The sequence below is a fragment of the Sapajus apella genome, unplaced genomic scaffold, assembly GCF_009761245.1.
Source record: "Sapajus apella isolate SASKATOON/1434 unplaced genomic scaffold, GSC_monkey_1.0 scaffold85, whole genome shotgun sequence".
Taxonomy (NCBI): Eukaryota; Metazoa; Chordata; class Mammalia; order Primates; family Cebidae; genus Sapajus; species Sapajus apella.
Window position 1 is genome coordinate 5,647,009 of NW_022437025.1, and position 21,712 is coordinate 5,668,720.

General features: G+C 51.8%; 2 protein-coding genes across 7 annotated transcripts in view; one reads left to right on the forward strand and one right to left on the reverse strand.

Moving 5' to 3' along the window:
- Positions 1–356: 356 nt before the first annotated feature.
- CCDC96 (coiled-coil domain containing 96) lies at positions 357–2,564 on the forward strand. The gene has a single exon (XM_032254120.1). It carries the CDS (start codon positions 451–453, stop codon positions 2,134–2,136), a length of 1,686 nt encoding a protein of 561 aa, XP_032110011.1. The 5' UTR covers positions 357–450; the 3' UTR covers positions 2,137–2,564.
- Positions 2,565–9,823: 7,259 nt separating this feature from the next.
- The window catches only part of TBC1D14 (TBC1 domain family member 14), a 125,491-nt gene continuing 113,602 nt past the window's right edge, over positions 9,824–21,712 (reverse strand). For 4 of the 6 annotated variants that reach the window (XM_032254122.1, XM_032254121.1, XM_032254125.1 and 1 more), the window contains 2 exons: positions 16,363–16,621; positions 9,826–12,549 (listed from right to left, as the gene is read on the reverse strand). In XM_032254122.1, the coding sequence (XP_032110013.1) occupies positions 12,484–12,549; positions 16,363–16,621 (325 nt within the window). In that variant the 3' untranslated portion in view covers positions 9,826–12,483. Of the gene's footprint in view, positions 12,550–16,362; positions 16,622–21,712 lie in introns of all 6 variants that reach the window. The other 2 variants (XM_032254124.1, XM_032254123.1) reach the window with 1 other exon arrangement.

Here is a 21,712-nt window from a genome sequence, read left to right on the forward strand (position 1 = left end):
GCACGCAGGCGCCGTCCGGCCCGGCCCGGCCGCCGCCGCCGCCGCCGCTGTCGCCCCGCCGCATCGCGCAGGCGCCCCGCGTGCGCCACCTTGCGGACGCCCGGCCCGCCGCTCTGCGCCTGCGCGCCCCTCGCGCCGGCCGCCACCGCCTTTCCCAGAGCCTCTTGGACGCCCCGCCCCAGGCCGGGCGGTGGGAAATAGGCAGTCAGAAAGCCCAGCGGGGGAGCCACGCCCCTCGCGGCCAGAGCACACAGCCGCTTCCAATGAATCTCGCCTATCGCCAGCTCGCGGCCTCCCATTGGCTTTCTCTCGCCGGGAGGCGGGGAGAAGAGGCGGGGCGTCGGCCTAGCGCCTGGCCAATCGCGGGGCCCAGCGCGCGCGCCCTCGGTTGCCCCGGGAAACCTAACAGCTTGCGTTCGCGCTGCGCTGCCCCGGCTGAGCCGGGCGGAGATGGACGGCCTGTCCGAGCACACTAACGACCCCGGCGGGGAAAGCGGAGACAGGGAAAGCCTGGCCGCGCGGCCGTCCGAGATCAAGGCCAGCTCTGGCCCTCCGACCCCGCCCGCACCCGGGCAGCCGGGGTCAGAGCTGGAGGAGGAGGAGGAAGAGGAGAAGGAGGAGGAGGCGGCTTCGCAGGGAGGTACCGCCGCGGACCAGCAGGCCGAGGCCTCGAAAGGGCTAACGGCCGCCGAGGTCGAGGGCGTGGAGGGGCCTGGAGCGCCGGCGAGGCTGGCCGAGCCCCAGTCCGAGCCCGAGCCCGAAGAGCCGGCCCAGGCCGGGGCTGAGGAGCCCGTCCAGCCGGAGCCCGGAGCCGGGCACCTGGAGCTAGAGGCGGAGGCGGGGGTGGAGGAGGAGCTGGAGCAGGCGGCGGAGGGGAAGGAAGCGCCGTCCCTGACCTCCCTGCCGCTGCCCAGGATCGGCTTGAAAGAGGCTGCTGCTGCAGCCCGGGAGGCTGAGACAGAGCAGGTGGAGGAGGAGGAGGAGGAGGAGACGCAGAGAGATGGCGCAGAGAGTGAGGGGAGGGGTGAGGAAGGACGCCCGGCCAAGAGCCAGGAAGAGGGGAAGCGCCTTGGTGGAAGGGACCAGCTTGAGGACTTGGAGTGGTCCGAGGAGGTCCAGAGGCTGCAGGAGCAGCAGCTGCGCAGCGACCTCCTGGACCAGTACCGTTCCCTGCTAGTGGAGCGGAAGCGCTCCCAGCGCTACAACCTGTACCTGCAGCACAAGATCTTCGAGGCGCTGCGCAAGAAGAAGGGCCTGGAGGCCGCTGAGGTGCCTGACCAGGGCGCGGAGGCCGAGGCCCCCGAGAAAGAGCAGGTGTACCTGCGCCATCTGGGCATGCTGGAGGAGCTGAAGAAGCAGCAGGCAGACGACCTGCAGTGGTACCACCAGGAGCTGGGCCAGCTGAAGCGGCAGTGCCAGGAGAAGCTCACCAGGGTGGAGAAGGAGTGGCGACGCTTCCAGGCACTCAAGAAGCAGGTGGTGATGCAGGCCATGGGCAGCTGTCGGATGAGGGGCGGGCGCCAGGCTGCTCTGCGAGAGGTGGAGCAGATCCAGGCGCTGGAGGATAAAAAGGAGAAGGAGATGAGCGCCGTGAGACTAGAAAACGTGCAGCTGAAGCAGAGCCTGGTGCATTTTGAAACCAGGATGAGGACCCAGGAGGACCTGACCGAGGGTCTGCTCCTCATTGACTTTGAACAGCTGAAGATTGAGAACCAGACCTTCAATGAGAAAATTGAGGAACGAAATGAGGAACTTTTAAAACTTCGCAACAAGGTGACCAACAGTGTGCAAGTAGTAACCCACGTGAAGGAAAAGCTTCACTTCATGGACGTGGAGAACGCATGCAAAAAGACACAGCTGGCAGAAATCGAGGCCCAGGTCGCCCTAAGAAGAGACATCCTGACCAAGACGAAGCAAGCCCGCGAGGGGCTGCGGGCGGACAACATCAGGCTGAACCAGAGGTGCGGGCTTCTAGGCAAGGAGTCACTCCTTCGGGACTTGGAAGAAAAGGTGGACAAGACGGAACTGCTCCGCGGGCGCCTGGAATCCCTGAAGCGCCACCACGCTGGGCTCACTTTGTCCTGCAGAGGCGTGAGGCAGAAGATCAGGGAGGCCAGAGCCTTTCTCCCCTCTTGACCATATCGACGAGAAGACTGCAAGTCCTCAGGATATGCTGTCCGACCTTCTTTTTTTTTTTTTTTTACCTTTGATGCCATTCTTAAAAAGGCCTGTGATATTTGGGATGGAACTGTATTTTGTATTGATCTCAAAACGTTTCAGCTTCCAAATTAGTGCTGAGCCCAAAATTCAGTTAGGAGTTTTATTTGGGATTGAGCAAAGCAGGTCCAGAAAAGCAAAGCATGATTTAATGTAACTAACTTATGAAAATCTGCTGAAAGTCTTAAGTCTGAGCAATTCCATGATTTCAACGACTTAATTCTAAGGAGTACTGTTCCTCTTTCATATGTAGGAGGGTTTAAATGTTCAGTGAATGGGCAAGGTACAAAAAAAATCCTGTGCTAATTATTAAATTCTGTAGATTTATTAAACTGTGTAGTCCCACATCACTGTTTCAGTTAGAAGCTCACTAATCCCCTTAATCTTTTTTTTTTTTTTGAGATAGAGTCTTGCTTTGTAGCCCAGGCTGGAGTGCAATGGCGCAGTCTCAGCTCACTGCAACCTCTGCCTCCAGGGTCCCAGTTCAAGCAATTCTACCTCAGCCTTCCAAGTAGTTGGGACTACAGGCATGAGCCACCATGCCCAGCTAATTTTTGTATTTTTTTTTTTTAGTAAGTGACAGGGTTTCACCATGTTGGCCAGTCTGGTCTTGAACTCCTGACCTCATGATCTGCCCACCTTGGCCTCCCAAAGTGCTGGGGTTACAGGCATGAGCCACTGCACCCGGCCAGATTAATCTTAAATTTCAGTGATTTCATATGTGACTAGCATGAGCTTTGGGAGCAATACAAATATCCAGGAAACAGGAGAGGAGCTGATATTTCTTCATCATTCCTTTTTCAGTGAAAGGGAGTTCAGTCTACTCACTGTTGATGTCTGGTTCTGCTTCAGTGGCAGTCCTCAATTCTTTTTATTTTTTTCCTGAGACAGGGTCTCACTCTGTCTCCAGGCTGGAGTCCAGTGGCAGGATCTCAGCTCAACTGACCTATGCCTCCCAGGTTCAAGCGATTCTCCAGCCTCAACCTCCCAAGCAGCTGGGATTACAGACACACACCAACACGCCCAGCTAATTTTTGTATTTTTAATAGAGGTGAGGTTTCACCCTGTTGGTCAGGCTGGTCTCGTTCTCCTGGGCTCAAGCGATCCATCTCCCTTGGCTTCTCAAAGTGCTGGGATTACAGGCGTGAGCCACCATGCCCGGCCTGACAGTCTTCAGTTTCTAATGAAACATGTTTTTGGATCCTCTGAAGAAATGCGTTGATCTGTACCAAAAAATGAAATTTTGTTTTCCAATGAAAACAAAATAACAGTTGTATTGCATGCTTTGCAAGGTGCAAAATATAGGCACGGTGGCTACTGGCATCGCAGAAGAGCGCCTTCTGCATCAGCTGGACCCTTTCAGATCTCAACAGGGCATTGCTGTGCGTGAGTTCACTGAGCAGCAAATAGTAAAATGCCTCTTACTCCTTGTGTTCATGTTAAAAATACCTGATAGGTCTATTTCCTTAATGTAGTATCAGTGATTATCTTGGAGCTGGGGGCTTGTTTTCATTTCTTCTTAATCCTAGATTGAATTTTGAGATGTGTGGACTTGGGGTTAAATAAGTATTCTCCCACTCCTAAACTTAAGTGAATCATAAAAATGTGACACCGTTTTTGGTGCTGGATAACTCTGAAGAATGGTGGGAACCCAGCTCTGGGCAGGGGACTCAGTCGTGAGCTTTATCTTTGGATGCCATGATTTTGTTTGTTTCTTTGGGTTGTTTTTATTTTTTGAGATGGAGTCCCACTCTGTTGCCCAAGCTGGAGTGCAGTGGTATGATCTCGGCTCACTACAACCTCTGCCTCCCAGGTACAAGCGATTCTCCTACCTCAGCCTCCTGAGCAGCTAGGGCTACAGGCACGCACCACAATGCCCACCTAGTTTTTTGTATTTTTTAGTAGAGACAGGGTTTCACCATATTGGCCAGGCTGGTCTCAAACTCTGGACCTCGTGATCCTCCTGCTGATCATAAGTTCAGATGTGAGCCATCACACCTGGCCATGATTTTGTTTTCTAAAGTATGCTCCCTTGGAAGCCAATGAAGTTTGATTAAAATTCCTTTTCTAACTTTCATGGCTTGAATATACTTTATTATATCAAACCACTGAAAAGTAGTAATGAGTTAAATAAAAAAGCTTGGGCCGGTCACGGTGACTCACACCTGTAATCCCAACACTTAAGAAGGTCGAGGCGGGTAGACTACTTGAGCCCAGGAGTTTGAAACCAGCCTGAGAAACACCTCAAAACCCCATCTGTATAAAAATACAAAAAGATTGGCCGGGTGTGGTGGCGCACACCTGCAGTCCCTCCCAGGTGGGAGGATCAATTGAGGCTCAGGGGCGGGTGTGGAGCTCCTGTGAGCAGTGATCGTGCCACTGCACTCCAGACCGTGCAACACAGTGAGACCCCGTCTCTAAAAGCTTTGACTTCCGGCTTCCATTCTCAGTCACTCACTCACCGCCATTTTAGTCTTCCCTCTACGCTATATATCAAAGCAAATCACTGGCAAATAGAATTTCCTGTGTGCCTCAAACTAGAAGCAGGACAGGCCCACTGGGCTCTTCTGTAGCCAGGGAGGCCTCAAGTGGACCTGGCAATGATGCTTCGACACCTGACCAAGCAGGTGACTTTTGTGATAACGGTGTCCTTTATCCCTTTGATTCACTGCAGGGAGAATCGACCCACCAGTGATTATCTAGATCCAAGCAAACCCTCCCTCCCCAGCCTCGAGCCCGGTAACAAGCAGATCTCTCAGAGCACAAAGATACAAAGGAGTTTGCTGAGTCTGACATTGCTTTAAGCTGCAAAGCAAACCTGTCCTAAGTGACTATATAGTGAGTTACCAATGTTTTCTCAAATTACAGTACCTTATGCTGGAAATGTTACAATTAATTAGTAGATAATCTTCTGTTAATTATCTCCTACCACAGTTCTTTCCAATTATAGGAGAGTGCTTAATCATGAAATAGCAACACACCCATAAATTGATAGATGGCTTCTGAAGAATTCTACAGACCCTGACGCACTGTCTGTCCCCAGAGCCTCACTGAAGGGCTGTTAGTGCCTCCACAGAAGCCTGTGTGCAGCACAACTCAGCCTTTGATTTCCTGCTTAGCAATGGTGTACTTAGGTACCTGTTCCTTCCAGACAAAGTCCAGGAAGGCAAAGACTGTTGGTTCGTCACCCTCCCTAGTGGCCAGCACAGGGCCTGGCATATGAACGGTACTCTGTAAATGTGTTGGATTAATACATTGATAAAATGCCCATCTCATTCATTTTCCAAAAATAAGTATTACTTGAATGCCTATCAGGTGTCAGGCACTGGTAAGTCCTGTGTTGGATTCAAAAATAATCCTAGGCAGAAAGAGGATGTCTCAAGACCTAGAACCAGTTAGGGAAAACAGCAGAATGGCAGACTTGTAGCCAGAGTAGGAAGGCACCACAGGTAAAGAGTTGATCTGGCTGGGCGCGCTGGCTCACGCCTGTAATCCCAACACTTTGGGAGGCCGAGGCGGGTGGATCACGAGGTCAAGAGATCGAGACCATCCTGGTCAACACGGTGAAACCCCGTCTCTACTAAAACTACAAAAAATTAGCTGGGCATGGTGGCGCGTGCCTGTAATCCCAGCTACTCAGGAGGCTGAGGCAGGAGAATTGCCTGAACCCAGGAGGCAGAGGTTGCGGTGAGCCGAGATCGCGCCATTGCACTCCAGCCTGGGTAACAAGAGCGAAACTCGGTCTTCAAAAAAAAAAAAAAAAAAAAAAAAAAGAGTTCATCATTCCAGCAGGGAATGCAGCTGCTCCAAATGCAGCAGCTGGGCTAGAAACCTCTAAGACGCAATGATTTTTTAAAAGACTGTCATCTCCTCGTCAAAAAGTACAGGACCCAGAAAATGTTGGCACTGAATACATTTTGAGTGAGATGTTATATAAAATTAGAACTTTTTTGAACAAATAGGTATGTATCAACACGGAGACACTGAGGTCTGTCCCCTCCAGTGTTAAATTGCAGGAAGCCGGGCCGGGCACGGTGGCTCAAGCCTGTAATCCTAGCACTGTGGGAGGCCGAGGCGGGTGGATCACGAGGTCAAGAGATCGAGACCATCCTGGTCAACATGGTGAAACCCCGTCTCTACTAAAAATACAAAAAAATTAGCTGGGCATGGTGGCGCACGCCTGTAATCCCAGCGACACAGGAGGCTGGGGCAGGAGAATTGCCTGAACCCGGGAGGCGGAGGGTGCAGTGAGCTGAGATCGCGCCATTGCACTCCAGCCTGGGTAACAAGAGCGAAACTCCGTCTCAAAAAAAAAAAAAAAAATTGCAGGAAGCCTTCTGGTTTTAGCAGCAGTAGCAAGAGTAAACCAGACACTGACTCAGGACAGCCCAAGGTGTGAAAAGGAAACACTTTTTCATTGGTAAAGGAAAATCATTTTTGCTGACTTAACACACTTGAGATTAATTTTTTTTTTTTATTAGATAGAGTTTCGCTCTTATTACCCAGGCTGGAGTGCAATGGCACTATCTCGGCTCACTGCAACCTCTGCCTCCTGGATTCAAGCGATTTTCCTGACTCAGCCTCCCAAGTAGCTGGGATTACATGCACCCACCACCATGCCTGGCTAATCTTTGTACTTTTAGTAGACTGTGACAGGGTTTTGCCACGTTGGCCAGGATGGTCTCAAACTCCTGACCTCAGGTGATTCACCCACCTCGGCCTCCCAAAGTGCTGAGATTACAGGCGTGAACCACCGTGCCTGGCTAAATATGTATGTATCTTAATAAAATTACACCCTCCCTGATTTTTAAATTGATGATGTCTTCTAACATTTCACCTACAGAATGCCAAGGGTGAATACAAGGGTCTTTCTAGGAGCAGACGTGGCATGTTCCTAAGACCTTGGCATCAGGCTGAGCTGGATTCAGCTTTCTTCCAACTGTGACCTGGGACCAAATACTTCAGCTTTCTAAGCCTCAACGCACTCACTTGTAAAATGGGAAAATTTCATTTATAGGAAAAAAGATCAGAATTTAAAAACAGCATCTTTTCTCTAGGTGGTAAAATTAAAAACAACTGAAGACAGTTGTTTTTTAAAACAACATGAAGACATGCTTTTCTGAATTTCCAAATTTTATGTAATAAACATGTACTTAATTTAGGAGGAAAATCCCAAATTAAAAAAAAAATTCTTAAGTTCAAGAGTATGAGATACTGTTTACACGTGAAGGGCGTGACTCTACCAACCCATTGCAACGTTTTTGTGGGTGTTTTTTGTAAATATAATTAGTAGTTCAGCTTATTTTTATTTAATCTTCACAAGCCAGTGGACAAGGGCTGGGTACCCCCCCCTCTTTTTTTTTTGGTACGGAGTCTTGCTCTATCGCCAGGCTGGAATGCAGTGGCGAAATCTTCGGCTCACTGTAACCTCCGCCTCCTGGGTTCAAGCAATTTTTCCACCTCAGCCTCCCGAGTAGCTGGGACCACAGGCGCGTGCCACCATGCCCGGCTAATTTTTGTTATTTTTAGTAGATACGGGGTTTCACCATGTTGGCCAGGATGGTCTCGATCTCTTGACCTCATGATCCACCCGCCTCGGCCTCCCAAACTCCTGGGATTACAGGCGTGAGCCACCACGCCCAGCCAGGCTGGGTACCCTTTTTAACCTTTGGTAACAGAAAGGAAAAATGAGGTTTAGGGAATTCAAGAAAATTCCCCAAGGTCCCAGAGTCCCTAAATGGCAATGGTTGGCTACAAGACTTAGCCCCTAGGGCCCTGTTCTTCACCTCTGGCCAGACTGCACCTTACACTTGGGTTTATTTTTGGCTGGAGCAGTTTCTACCAGCAGCTCCAGAGCAGGGCAAGAAGCTGGAGGAACAATGTTTGAGCATCATCTGTGAGGTTCTGGAGTCCAGAGTGAAGCTTCCGAGTCCAGGAGTAACTCATTCTATTGTAATGCCTGGGGAGAAGGTAATTTGCCTCATTCCACACACAACCCCAGGCAGTTCAGGCATCCTGGAAAATGGAGCTTCGGCAGTGAGTCTGGGGAGACAGTGCCGTGGTGTGGCCCTGCTGGCTGCAGGCAATGTTCACAGGAGCCTGTGTGGGCAGGCCAGTGCTCTGGGCCTGCAAGACCTATCTGACCACTCTCGTTCATGGCCAGGTTCCTGGGTAGGCAGGCAAGGGCCTGAGTCTCATCAGCAAATATTTGAGCACATTTGTACTCCACACAAAGCAGATCCACTGGTTTCCCTGGGAACCCTACAAGCCCCTCCACGTCCTGTCACGGGCCCATTTGAGGATTGACCCTTGGCCCCGAGGCTTCCCTCTGTGACTCCCTGGTGACCCACAGCTGGTCTCGAGGTCCACACTGCCTCTCCACACTGCACAGGGCAGTGTTCCATTCTCTCTGAGCCTTCCTGCCTGGCAGCCTCCACATCTCGGGGCTGGTTCTTAACTATCAGCCGCTCTCCCCTGGGCTGCAGCACTCAGGAAAGCACTCCGGCCCCTTCCTGTTTGCACACACACGGCACCTCTGCCATCACAGCCCGTGCCTGGCCCGTGAGCCCTGCTGGCACCATCTCTTCCTCTGCAGGTGGTGCCTGCACACAGGAGGCGCTCAAATAAATGAGTCCAGCAACCCCCCTCCCACCCCAGACCCTGCACTTGGAGTTGAGGTCAAGGCTCCCAAAGGTCCTCTCCCCTAGAGGGTGTTTCTGACAAGGGCTCAGGAGTCTGAAATCCAGCTCTGACTGCTGTCGAGATCTATGCACATCATTTTCCTGCATCTCATCTTTGAAATGGGGCAATGGCCCTCTCTTCCGCAGAGCAGATAGTTGATGACTCACAGGCAGCACTTGGCCTAGCACCTGGCATGGCTGTGACTGCTGCCACCATCACGCCCGTTGCCATCCTCTCACCACAGCCTGCAGACAGCGCAGAGGACATAATAGTGGCCCAGAGAGGAGAGCAGGCACTGAGGGAGAGGCCCGCAGAGTGGGCAGCCATGTCTGCTCAGGCGAGAGTGCTGTCGCACACCGAAGGATTCTCCTGGGACCAAGGGGCCAGAAGAGAGCTGCCCAGGCTCTGCCCCACCAGCCAGGAGCCTCCTGCCTCAGGAAGCAGAGCAATACCCACCACACCGCGGCCCGGCACTGCCCAGTTCTCAGTGGCCTCGCAGAGCCTTCCGCTGTATGCCATGTCCACCTGAGACCTCATCACCGACCCCCACCTCGCACCACCCCGCCGCCCGCTGGGGAGATGGACCTTAGTGCCCTGAGAAAGTTCTGAGGTTCACGGGCTTCTGAGAAGATTCTGAAGGGAACATGGAGAGCCCTGGTCCTGTGGCTGGCACAGACTAAGTAACAGCTGCATGCCAGGAAGGGTGTGGCAGGCCCAGGAGGGAGGGTTGGGGGCTGGCAAGGATGGGGTGTAAGGCGCGGCTCCCCCAACCTGCAAGGGGCACACTCAGCTCTCCAGTCCCTTCACTCCACTGCCTCTGTACCATCTGTTGTTAACCAGCCTGATAAGCGGAGCTGAAGACACTCAAACAGCATGATGTGCAAAGTGAGAACCTCAACTTTAAACAAACGACGGTGAACGTAAGTAACAATTTTACATTGGCTTTTATTTAATAAAACCACATATTTACAATTCAAAAAAGTCCCACTTCGATACACTTTACTAAATAAAATTAAAGGTTAACTGTACAAGCAATTAAAACATGATATGTAGCGTTACCAGGAGTTTTCAGCAAACTATTTAAAATAGTCAAAAACCGAGCAGTGAAAAGTACCTTCTGAAGTGAACACCGTTTCTAAATGGGATCCCAGTGCCTGGCGGGAGAGGCAGCCTAGGTCTACCTCGTAGGCCGGACGCAGGTCCTGGCCGTGAAGCCTTAGACTCGGGGAGTCAGCGGCATGTGAAGCGGAGCCTGCAGACCTCGGAGGGGCGGCGTGTCCGTGTCTCGTTCCAGTTTACCACAGCCACCGCACACAGAGGCAGCCTCCACTCTCCAGCAGCCCCTGTGGCAAAGTGCTAAGTGACCCTGGACGGCGGACTCAGAACTTTCCCAGAGGACCCATGAAAGTGGCGAGACCTCACATGATCCCTGAACAGGTCCTAAAAGCCTCTTCTGAACTATGATTGGGGACGTGGAATCTCGTTCAGAAACTGGATGCCTCTTAGTGCTATCCGGAAAGCTGTGAAAGTGCTTCACCAGAACATTAAAGGCTGGGCTCTGCAGACACAGGGCCATCCCCAGCTGCAATCTCAACACACTGCACAAGGCCCTTTGCCGCGTCACCTTCCGTACGACTTAAGGAACATCTTTATGTACAGTAAGAAAATATATACATCTTTAGGGAACCGAACGCCCATATCATGGAACAAAAATAAGTACATCTGTGAGGACGACGGTGCGCAGCCTCAGGCGGCCCCTCCCACAGGCCCAGCTTAGTCCAGGTTACATTCAACATCTTGATGTCAGGAAATGGCTATGTCTGGAGCCACCGGGACCCCCGGTGAAGACAGGACGCCTCCTCCAAGAGGAGGTAAATCAACGTTTAAAGGCTGAGGCAGAAAGTGGTCTCCACAACGCTCTGCAGCCTCCCTGGAGATTCAGCTGAGACTGTGAGGGCAGAGTCTGGGAAACGTGACACATGATGGCGCTGGGAAGGAGGGCACGGGACAACCACTGGCTCAGCAACTTGCTACTGCACCTAGAGGAGCATTACTGGGTATGGCAGACACGAGAAGTCCAGAAAACACACGCCAGCTCGGCTTTACTCCCCCAGCCCCGGACCAAGGCTCCTCTTACGAGCTCTGCAGAGCCAGAGACCCCCCAGCATCGGAAATGAGATCAGCCTGGGGCACCCCCTGGGGTGGGATGTGTGGCTGAGAAGGGCTATGGAGTGCAGACCACCGGAAGGCACACACATAGGTGTGATTAGCCAAGCCCGGGACCAGGTGTGCAGAACGCTCCCAAGGAACCACCTGCCGGTGGGCCGCCACGTGGGCCCTGCTTCCACAGACTCGTCCCTCCTTTAGACTGCAGCTGCAAAACGGTTCATTTCTGCGATTTCGGATAACCAACGTCCTCACACAAAGTTCTAAAATTAATCAAGGAAAAGCTACAACAAAAAATTTGCCAACGACCTTGGCAAAGTCAGCTAAGATGGGGAAGCTGATGGCACAGGGTGAGCATCTGACGAGATTGTCTGGGCTGCTGGATGTGTGTTGCTCGCTCCTCCGTCTGCACAACGGGTCATGAAGCACACATTCTACAGTCAAATGCGTGAGAGACTCACTGGCACTTAGGATGGGTCCAGCTGTGCAGGGCTCAAAGGCAGAGAGGAGCCACTGCTGAAACGGGGCCACCTCCCCCACACATGCTGTTCTGGGCTGCCACCCAGCCTCCACAAAACAGGCTGGTGGGAGAGGGCCCCATCCATGTATCTCTTTCCCCACCCTTTTAGCTACAGGGGCTGATTCCACTCCGCCTTCTCTCCCTCTTAGCCTTTCTCTATTGCCGCAGGCCTTCCTCACAAATAGCTCCTCCTCTCGAACTTTCCACCTCTGCGGGACACAGGCCAGACAGCAATCTCCCAGAGCAGTCCCACTGGAGCCCAAGGGTGCACCTGCAGCCTACTAGCTGTGGCTGTGCCAAGGCAGCATGGCATGATGCCAACCTGCAGGCTTGGTGGATTCCCAGACATCCAGGGGCACACACCAGCCGCTATCCTCAGAGAGTCCCTGTTCCTTTAATGCTGTCTTTGGTAGGTGAGTTTTAGAAACATGACCTCCAGCTCTGGAAAGATTAACTCAGTAACTCCATCGGCAATCCCTTTCTTATCTAAAACACGAAAACACAAGCCAAGGCATCTTAAGTCTCCCAAATAACATCTCTCATGCATCCTGGCTAAGACTGTAACGTACTTCCCAGTAGTTGACATAGGAGTATTACAATTTAATTAACTTTTGCTGAGATAAAGGAGTGGGGGTGAGCCACTGCCCCACTGCTAAACCGCGCTGCAGATGCAGTGGCTGGCTGTGGCCCACCGCAGGTCATCCTTCCACTGAGCTGCTTAAGGCTAAGCCTTGGCTTAATTCTTTAAAAGTTTGTGTTTGTTTAAGGCCAACTCCAATGGTAGGAATCCCGCTTGAAGAGCGCCCGTTCTTTTCGGCTGCCAGTTGTCGGTCTGGAACAACAGAGGGGCCGCGGCGTGGGGCTCTGCTTCATGCGGAGCGCGGCTTCCCTCTGCAGCCTCAGTGTCGGAGGGCCGGGCTTCCCTTCTCCATCTCCCGGCTGTCTTTCTGCAATGCGGTCAGTACCTAGGAGTCACAGGAAGGCAGCTAAGATTAACCGACCACACACACAGATCCTGACAGAAGCGGTGCAAAGACAGCAGCTGCCTCCTAATGGGGTTCCCCAGCTCCCCACTTCCACTGCCTCCAGCCCTCTGGGGTCTTCCACTCCTGCATCCGGCATGATCTGTCCAACATGGACACCGACTGTGCCCTCTTTGGCCTAGTGAGTTAGCTACACTCCTTCTAGCCAGCCACAGAATCCAGGTCAAAGCAGAGCTGTGGGCCTCACTGGGGTCCGGCAGTGGCCACCCAGGAAGCCCAGGCCTGAATGCTAGGATGCTTATGAGCCCTGTGCCCATCCTGCTGCACTCCTGCCACCCTGTTCCTCCTTCACTGGGCAGCCCACCTCCTGCGGAGGCCTTGAGGCGCTGGCTCGTCTCACCTGCCTTCCTGAGCTCGCCCAGAGCCTGCTCTCTCCTCTGTTCTCACAGCTCTTGGTCAACACCCTTCTTCTAAAAGATATTCCATGCCCTTGTGGTGCTTAACAGTTGCAGCGACACTTACAGGCTCCCTGCCAGGCAGAGCTCTGCCAGCACTTTGCACATGGGGCCCGCTTAGCCCACGCGACAGACCCGGGAAGGCTAAGGCCCCAACGGAAGGGGCCTGAACAATGGACATGTACAGAACTGACGTGCTCAGAGTCCAAGGACAAAAACGATTCAAACCCAGACTCGTTTGATTTCAAAACCAAGGGAACCTTGGTAACACAGTGCTACCTGCCCGGGGCAAGGAACGATGCCATTTTGAGTCACCAATTAAAAGCAAAAACATTTCATGTAGGTTTCAATGACTGCAGACCCCCTGCATCTCTAAGTAAACAGGGTTGCTGGCTCAACATAAACATTGAGTCATTTTGAAGAAGCTCATGGCTGGGCGTGGTGGCTCATGCCTGCAATCCCAGCACTTTGAGAGGCCGAGGCAGGAAGCCCAAGAGTTTGAGACCAACCTGAGCAACAAAAAAAACAAATCTCTACAAAGAAAACCCAATCAAATCTCAGCCAGGTGTCATGGCACATGCCTGCACTCCCAGCTACTGAGGCGGAAGAATCACTTGAGCCCCGGAGGCTGAGGCTGCAGTGAGCTGTGACAGCATCACTGCACTCCAGTCTGGGTGAAGGGAGTGAGATTCTGTCTCAAAAAAAAAGAAAGAAAGAAAATAAAAAGAAAGCTCACCAGTGTTTTAACCTTAAGCAAAGGATTTAAGAGAAATGTGCACGGACAAGTCCCATGAGACCTGGCACCGTATAAAAGTCACTGACGCCCAAGCCCCCACCCCACATCATCAGACTCACTCCCATCACCTCCCATTCATAACTGTGACCTACAGTCAAATCCTCTGACCCAGTTTTAACCAATAGTTTTTACCTAGTCCCTAAAATGCAAGCAGCAAAATGGCTGATCTGGGTTGAATCCCTTGCTGTGTATGTAGGTGTGGAGTGTGTGCCTGTGCAGGGAGTGACCTGCGCCTGGACACGGGCGTGTGTGTGCATGTGGGGTGGTGTGGTGGGGGTGCGATGTGTGCATGTGCAGTGATGTGTGTGATGTGTACATGTATGTGTGGGTGTGTGGTGTGTGTGGGGGTGTACAATGTGTGGGAGGGTGACACATCACACACCCACACATACTACGGGCTGGTTGTGTGTCTGGGTGTATGATGTGTGTGGGGCGTGAGTCTGCGATGTGTGTGCGTGGGGGTGATCTGTACCTGTGTGTGGGGTGACTGTGTTTGCATAGGTGCGTGTGGGGGTGATGTGCGCATGTGCCATAAAACTCTCCCCCAGTGGGAAACATTACAGGACAAATGACCTGTTTCTTTGGTGTTGTTTTTGTTTTTGTTTGAGACAGAGTCTCTCACTATCACCCAGGCTAGAGTGCAATGGTGCAATCTTGGCTCACTGCAATCTCTGCTGCCTGGGTTAAAGCGATTCTCCTGCCTCAGCCTCCCAGGTAGCTGGGATTACAGGCACTTGCCACCATGCCCAGCTAATTTTTGTATTTTTAGTACAGACGAGGTTTCACCATCTTGGCCAGGTTGGTCTTGAACTCCTGACCTCGTGATCCACCCGCCTTGGCCTCCCAAAGTGCTGGGTTTACAGGCATGAGCCACTGGGCTCGACCAATCTTTTTTTGTTTCTTTTTCCTAAGACAGGGTCTTGCTCTGTTGCCCAGGCTGGAGTGCAGTGGCACTATCATGGCCCACTACAGCCTTGACCTCCCACACTCAAATGGTCCTCCCATCTCAGCCTCCCTAGCAGCTGGGACCATAGATATACACCACCATGCCCAGCTAATTTTTGTAATTTTTGTAGATATGGGGTCTCACTATGTTGCCCAGGCTGGTCTCAAACTCCTGGGCTCTAGTGATCCCCCAACCTCGGCCTCCCAAAGTGCTGGGATTACAGGTATGAGCCACCACACCTGGCCTAAATGACCTGTTTTCTTTGACAAAGGCAAGCAAGAGAGGGCTAAACAGTGAGAAGTGGAGCGGCATAGCTATTACAGAGGCATGAGGCATCTTTCAACTAATCACAAGGCATAGACTATTTAGATCTTGATTCCAACCAACTACTGTATAAAGCCACTTATGACATCTGAGTTTGAAAACTGGGTATCTGATGACAGGAAAGGATTAGTAGCCAAGCGGTAACGGTGTTACAGTTATGTTAAAAGAGCGCCAACAGGTGACCTGGTGCCTGGGACTCACTGAAATACGGTGGGAAGGGGCAAGGTGGGAGGCAGCTCAAACAACGGCTGTGCGTCCACAGTCACGGATGCTGGGGGACAGGCGGTGGGGACTCCTTATTTTATGTTGTTCTATTCCTGTAACTATTTTAAGTCTTCCATTAATTAAAAAAAAAAAAAAAAAAGCTAAATCAAGAACAGGCATTTCGGAAGGCTGAGGTGGAAGGGTCACTTGAGTCTGGGAGGTGGAGGCTGCAGTGAGTGGAGATCGTGCCACTGCACTCCAGTCTCATGATAGAGCGAGACTCTGTCTCCAAACAAACCCCAAGCATTGTGCAGCACACACAGAAGAGTGTAAGTCTTCACAGACATCAACAAACAAGGACTTCAAATCAATGTTGAGCATATGCAGGACCAAGAACCCATACTGGTCTTTCTTTTCCTTTTTAGTATGACAAAGACTTGGAATAGAAAATGCAGGTCAATCCCACTGGGGACAAGACCTAAGAGGGATGCCTGGAGGAGCTGAGGAATACAGACTGTCCACTCCGCTGCTTGGGGCACATAACCCAGAGAGGGCACAGCAGCACATCGGATGGAAAGAGCCAGGAGATACCCGTGCCCTCCTTTCTGGGCTCCCTTTGTTGTAAAGGGGAGATAATCCCACCTCCTTCTCAAGGACACACACAAAAGCCTGCCACAGAGCATGGCCATAGGGCTCAGTAAGTGGGTCCACTTTGTTTTCTGTCCCTGGCATATTTTTTAAAGAGGGGGTGTGTGGTTTACAAAATACCCTCTGGTATGTAAAGAGCACTACACGGGTTCAAGTGCTGACCCTCCCAACACCACTGTAGCAGAGGAGGGAAGGCTTTCGTTATCCACACCCTGTCCAGATGACAGAAACCCAAAATGGAAGTGACCTGCCAAGACGCCCCGTGGCACAGCCATGCGTCCACCCAGTCCCCCTAACTTCCAGCCCAGGGACTCCTGCAAAAGTGGCTATGTCCTCAGACAGCACTTTACGTAGGATCCTTCCTGAGTCATGCCACATGCCAGCTGCGGTCTGGGAAGAGAAGAACACGAAGCCCAGCTGACCTGAGCCCACTTCTTGTTTCGGCTCTGCATCTGGATCGTGGCGATGGAGGCAAACAGCTCCTCGGCAGGCAGGTCCTCGGGCAGCCGGGTCAGGAACTGTGCCATGTGGATGAAGTCCATCTTGGTCAGGATGTCCTCAAACAGCTTCAGAATGCCTAGGGCCGTGCGGAACAGGAACTCTTCCCCATCGCGACAGAACACGTCCCAGATACGACAGGCCAGGTCGAGGGGCAGAGATTTACTATATAAGGTAAAGATCCTAGGGGGGAAAAGTTGGCATTTTTCAGATTTTGAATCTGTCTTAACAAAGAAAGAACAACGAATTTCAGTCTGAATGAAAAACACTCCCCTAGTCACTATCATGCAACAGCTGGGGGCTGGGGACAAGGCCTGCATCCACACTGCAGGGCAAGTTTAACATTGCCTAGGACGGCACTACCAGCTTCCGCACAGAATCACGCAGCACAGCTTCCAAATACTGGTACCAATGACTCCTGCCTGCAAGGTGTCTGTGCTGAGCCCCTGCTGCCCACTCATGCTGTAGAGGCAGGCATCCTGTCTTAGGGACCACTGTACGCCACGCCACCCACAGAGCCAGTGCACGGCAGGCTCCCCTCGCCCTGGGAGTGTGCACCAGGCTCCTTCCTCCTCTGGGCACCCACAGGCTCCTGGTCCCCAGCCTGGTGTTCATCATAGCACACCGTGCTTGCTTCTGTCTGCCTCATCCAGCTGAACTAGATCTAGTGTCCTGCTGGCAATTCTCTGCTGAATTCCAATGCCCGGTCTGTAGCAGGACTTCCCAGATGTTCCTGGCGCTCAAAACCTGCCCATCACTGACAGTGCTCGGTACAGGCGGGGATCCCCAGCTGGGTGGGGGACATCTCCACCCCTCCTGGAGCACCTCTCTTCCAGAGTTCAGTGTTTCCTGTGCTGGCACAGAGACAGTGCTGGGCCCACGCAGCCCCTGAACTCAGCCTGAGGAGCTGACTCGGTCAGGAGATCAGGCCACTAAGCCTTCCATGGCGTGACCCTGACTTTCCCATAACAGATCCCACAGAAAAGCCCACGCACCGGTCAGCCTGCTCACAAGTCTCGGGCGTGGGTTTCTGTCCACAGTGGACTCTGTCCGGGGGGTGCTCTGCTAGATGCAACCTGTCCTCCAGGTCCTGAGGACCTGCAGTTATGGACGTGCACTGCACAGCCTGCAGCTCCTGGATGAGAGTGGGATGTTCTGGGCTGTCCCTCGTCAGAACCTTATAACACTAAGAGTCAAGGAAGGCCTAAAAATCCAGACTTCATTCAACTCAGAGGAGGAAACAGCCAGGTACCAGGGAAAACCTCCACCTAGAAAAACAACAGAAGCTGAGGACCCACTGGGTGCCGTGTGCTATGTGAGGCCCTCTGGAAGGACACCCACGAGTCAGGGAATGCCTGCGAGAGGGGCTGTCTTACCTCATTACACTTGAAGGAACCAAGCCTCAGGACAGCAGCTAACTAGACCCAGGTCTCGCCACCAGTAAGTCCAGAGCCAGACTCTGACCTGACTCCAAAACCCACGCTCTGATGTCTCAGCCTCAGCACACGCACAGGCGGCAACACTGTCATGGGCTTGGCAGGATTTCTTCTAAAATTACAAGCCTTTAGCCCCAGTTTCTTGCTATTTCAAAACCAGAAAACCATTTCACCACCTGGTCTAGAAAGTACAGTTTAAGAAAGAGCAAAGAGATCTTTTGTTTCCTTAGTCTAGAGAATATTCTCAGTTGTACCAGACAGCATGCTTGTGATCACATGGGTGAGCACAGAAGAGCCCACTTGGCCTGCACGACTGTCTCTGTGTGCCCACTTACACATGGAAACCAGACTCTGACCTCTGTCAAAAAGCAGAGTCCTGCCGGGTGCGGCAGCTTGAGCCTATAATCCCAGCACTTTGGGAGGCTGAGGTGGGTGGATCACCTGAGGTTGGGAGTTCAAGACCAGTCTGACCAACATGGTGAAACCCTGTCTCTACTAAAAATACAAAATTAGTTGGGCATGGTGGCGCATGCCTGTAATCCCAGCTACTCAGGAGGCTGAGGCAGGAGAATCACTTGAACCTGGAGGTGGAGGTTGCGGTGAGCCGAGATCACGCCACTGCACTCCAGCCTGGGCAACAGAAGCCAAACTCCATCTCACCAAAAAAAACACAGAGGCCTGAGAAAAAACTCACGGGGAAAAAAATGATAGTTTTTATATGATTTATACACATACATATTTTACATACATACATAGTTTTTTTTGTTTTTTGTTCTTTTTTTCTGAAACAGAATTTCGCTGTCGCCAGGCTGGAGTGCAGTGGCGCGATCTCGGCTCACAGGAACCTCCGCCTCCCGGGTTCAAGCAATTCTCCTGCCTCAGCCTCCCAAGTAGCTGGGACTACAGGTGCATACCACCACGTCCAGCTAATTTTTGTATTTTTTTTAGTAGAGACGGGGTCTCACCATGTTAGCCTGGATGGTCTCTATCTCTTGACCTTGTGATATGCCCGCCTTGGCCTCTCAAAGAGTCAGATATTCTTTTTCCCCTCAAACCCGTACAAACTAAACTTTGTTCTTCTTTTATTTAACATAATATTCTTGAGCTCAGATTTATCTTTGAGTCTCCAAAAGTTACTTTAGACAGATAATGAACTTCATAAAATTAAGTCACCACCAGAACGACCCAGAATGCCATTCACTACAGCCAGGGTGCCCCTGCCCTGCATTTCCATGAGACAAATCCATTTCCAATCCCTCGAGCTTCTACCTCCTGGCGGTGCTCACTGCTGATGCATGCTGCGACCACGCCTGGCTCCTCACTGTGGCCTCTGTCCCCTGCAGGCTCTGCCCACGTGCTGTGTGTCACTATTTCTTGGAAGGTCATTTCCCGACCCTCGAGCTGGACCAAGTTTCCTGTTAAGCATTCACGCTGCATCACACACACCCCTGCTCATGAGGCCCTGGCATTCTTCATCTTCCTTTCCGCTGAGTCAGTGAAGAGACACTCCTGACACTCCTGGACACTTCCCTCTGCCTTGCACACCCTCGTGCATCTTCTCAGCCTTGCAGGCTCTGGCACGCCTCTCAGCAACCAGCTCTCAGGCCCTCTGCTCCAGTCAGGGCTGCCCGATGGCCTCTGCGGCCCCTGGGCTCCACTCCAAGAGCTCCGTGCCACTCTAAGCCACTTCTGTCCCCTGCTCTAGACTACAAGTCCCTCAAGGGCGGAGAGCCCACCCCACAGTCTTGAGCTGAGGGTCCTCTTCTCCCAGTCTCTCCTCCAGCAGGGACTGCGCAGAGGCACTGCCGCATCATTATCAAGGACCTTCCAAATGGGGACTACATTTTAAACCACATTTAGATTCGAAAGCCAGCCATGAACAGGCCATTGAAGGGGGACACCAGCCTCTGTCCTGGCCCCACAGAAGCCCTGACATGGGATCAGAACCACTTGGAATAAGGGGGCTACTGTCTACACAGCCCTCCTGGTTCAAGGTCCACCTTCCCCTGCTGCCCTCGGGCTCACGCTGGGGAAGACCCCTTGTCCTTCCGAGAGCCGGCTCAGTGCTGCTTCCATGGTTGGAACAGAGAATTCAAGGGTTTTTCTCTCCCAAAAGATGTCGATGTTTATGTGTTCCCCCTGACCACTGCATATTATCACATTATTAAAAATGGTAATTTTTTTTAAAAAGTAAAAAATAAAAGTATGTTTTTAAAAGTAAAAAAAAAAAAAAAAAAGTAATTTCAAGTACAAGTTGAACTAATGCAAAATAACAATTGTTTTCTTTTTGTTGAGGCAGGGTCTCACTCTGTCTCCCAGGCCAGAGTGAAATGGCATGATCATGGCTCACTGCAACCTGGATCCCCTGGGCTCAGGTGACCCACCCACCTCAGCCTCCTGAGTAGCTGAGACTACAGGCACACACCACCACACCGACCAATTTTTAAGTTATTTGTAGAAATAGGGTCTCACTATGTTGCCCAGACTAGTCTTGAACTCCTGGGCTAAAATGATCCTGCCACCTCAGCCTCCCTAAGTGCTGGGACTACACGCATGAGCCACCATGCCCAGTCCAAAATGATGTATTTCTATGTTGCTAAACAAATGAAGTGGCTCTCAGAAAAGACCCCAGACAAAAGCTGCATTTCTGTTCCCCCATGATATGCATGGGAGGAAAGGGGCGGTTTTTGCTGTTGTGTCTTCACAACTTCCGAAACTTCTTATCCAGCCAGGTCTGTTCCACTTGCTTGTTTGAGTTTGCCAGAGGCAAGGAAGCACCATGGGGTAAGGATGAGGGCAGTTTGGGGCTGTTGTGAGGAGGAAGACGGTGACCACGGAACAGAACTGACCTCTGCCCTGTCTCCTAATGAGGGCCCTGGGCTGCACATAAGATGCTCGCTTCGAACGCTTTTACGGGGACTGTCCAACTGAATCCTTGCTACGACCCCAAGGGGAGGTACAATCGTCTTTTCCATTTTACAGAGGAGGACAGTACAAATAAAGGGAGATTAGCCGGGAGGCTGAGGGCAGGAGAACTGCATAATCCCGGGAGGCGGAGACTGCGGTGACCCGAGATCGTGCCACTATACTCCAGCCTGGACAGGGTGAGAATACATCTCAAAAAATAATAATAATAATAATATTGATACCTTTTGAGATCAAATAAATAAATAAAATAAAAATAGAAATAAATAAAGGGAGGTTGTGGAAAAGCAGATTTAGCTTCAAGTAAAATAGTGAAAGTCACCGGGTAGTCTCACCCATTAAGAAGCCAAGACCGCGACTTGGACCGTCAAGGCCCAACGTCACCAATGTCTAGCTGTGTCCCCATTTTCCCATCCTGCCCAGCTGCTAAGGAGCCCTCACCCCCATGGCTGGCTCGTGAATGGCACTCAGTCCCTGCCCCAACCACAGGGCTCCATGTATTCCCAGAAACGTCAACAGTTAGATTAGATGGTGCTAGTGAGAACGGGATTACTACTTAGCCTTATTAGATTTTCTGAATCTTAAATAAAGCAACATTAAACTCCTAACAAACAATCCTATTTGTTAAAAGTTGGAGGTAGTTATTTAAGACTCAGTTCAAACTTAGTTAAGCCCATAAACCACCCCCACCTTGATTCTGAAAGCAATTAGACATATATCCAGCTGTGTCCTAGAGTCCTCCCCCACCCGAGCCCAGGGGGGTTCACACACCCACCTCTGTGCCCGGGAGTCCTCCCTAACCTGAGCACAGCGGGGTTCACACACCCACCAATGTGCCCCAGAGTCCTCCCAAACCTGATAACAGCGGGGTTCACATACCCACCTCTGTGACCCAGAGTCCTCCCTAACCTGA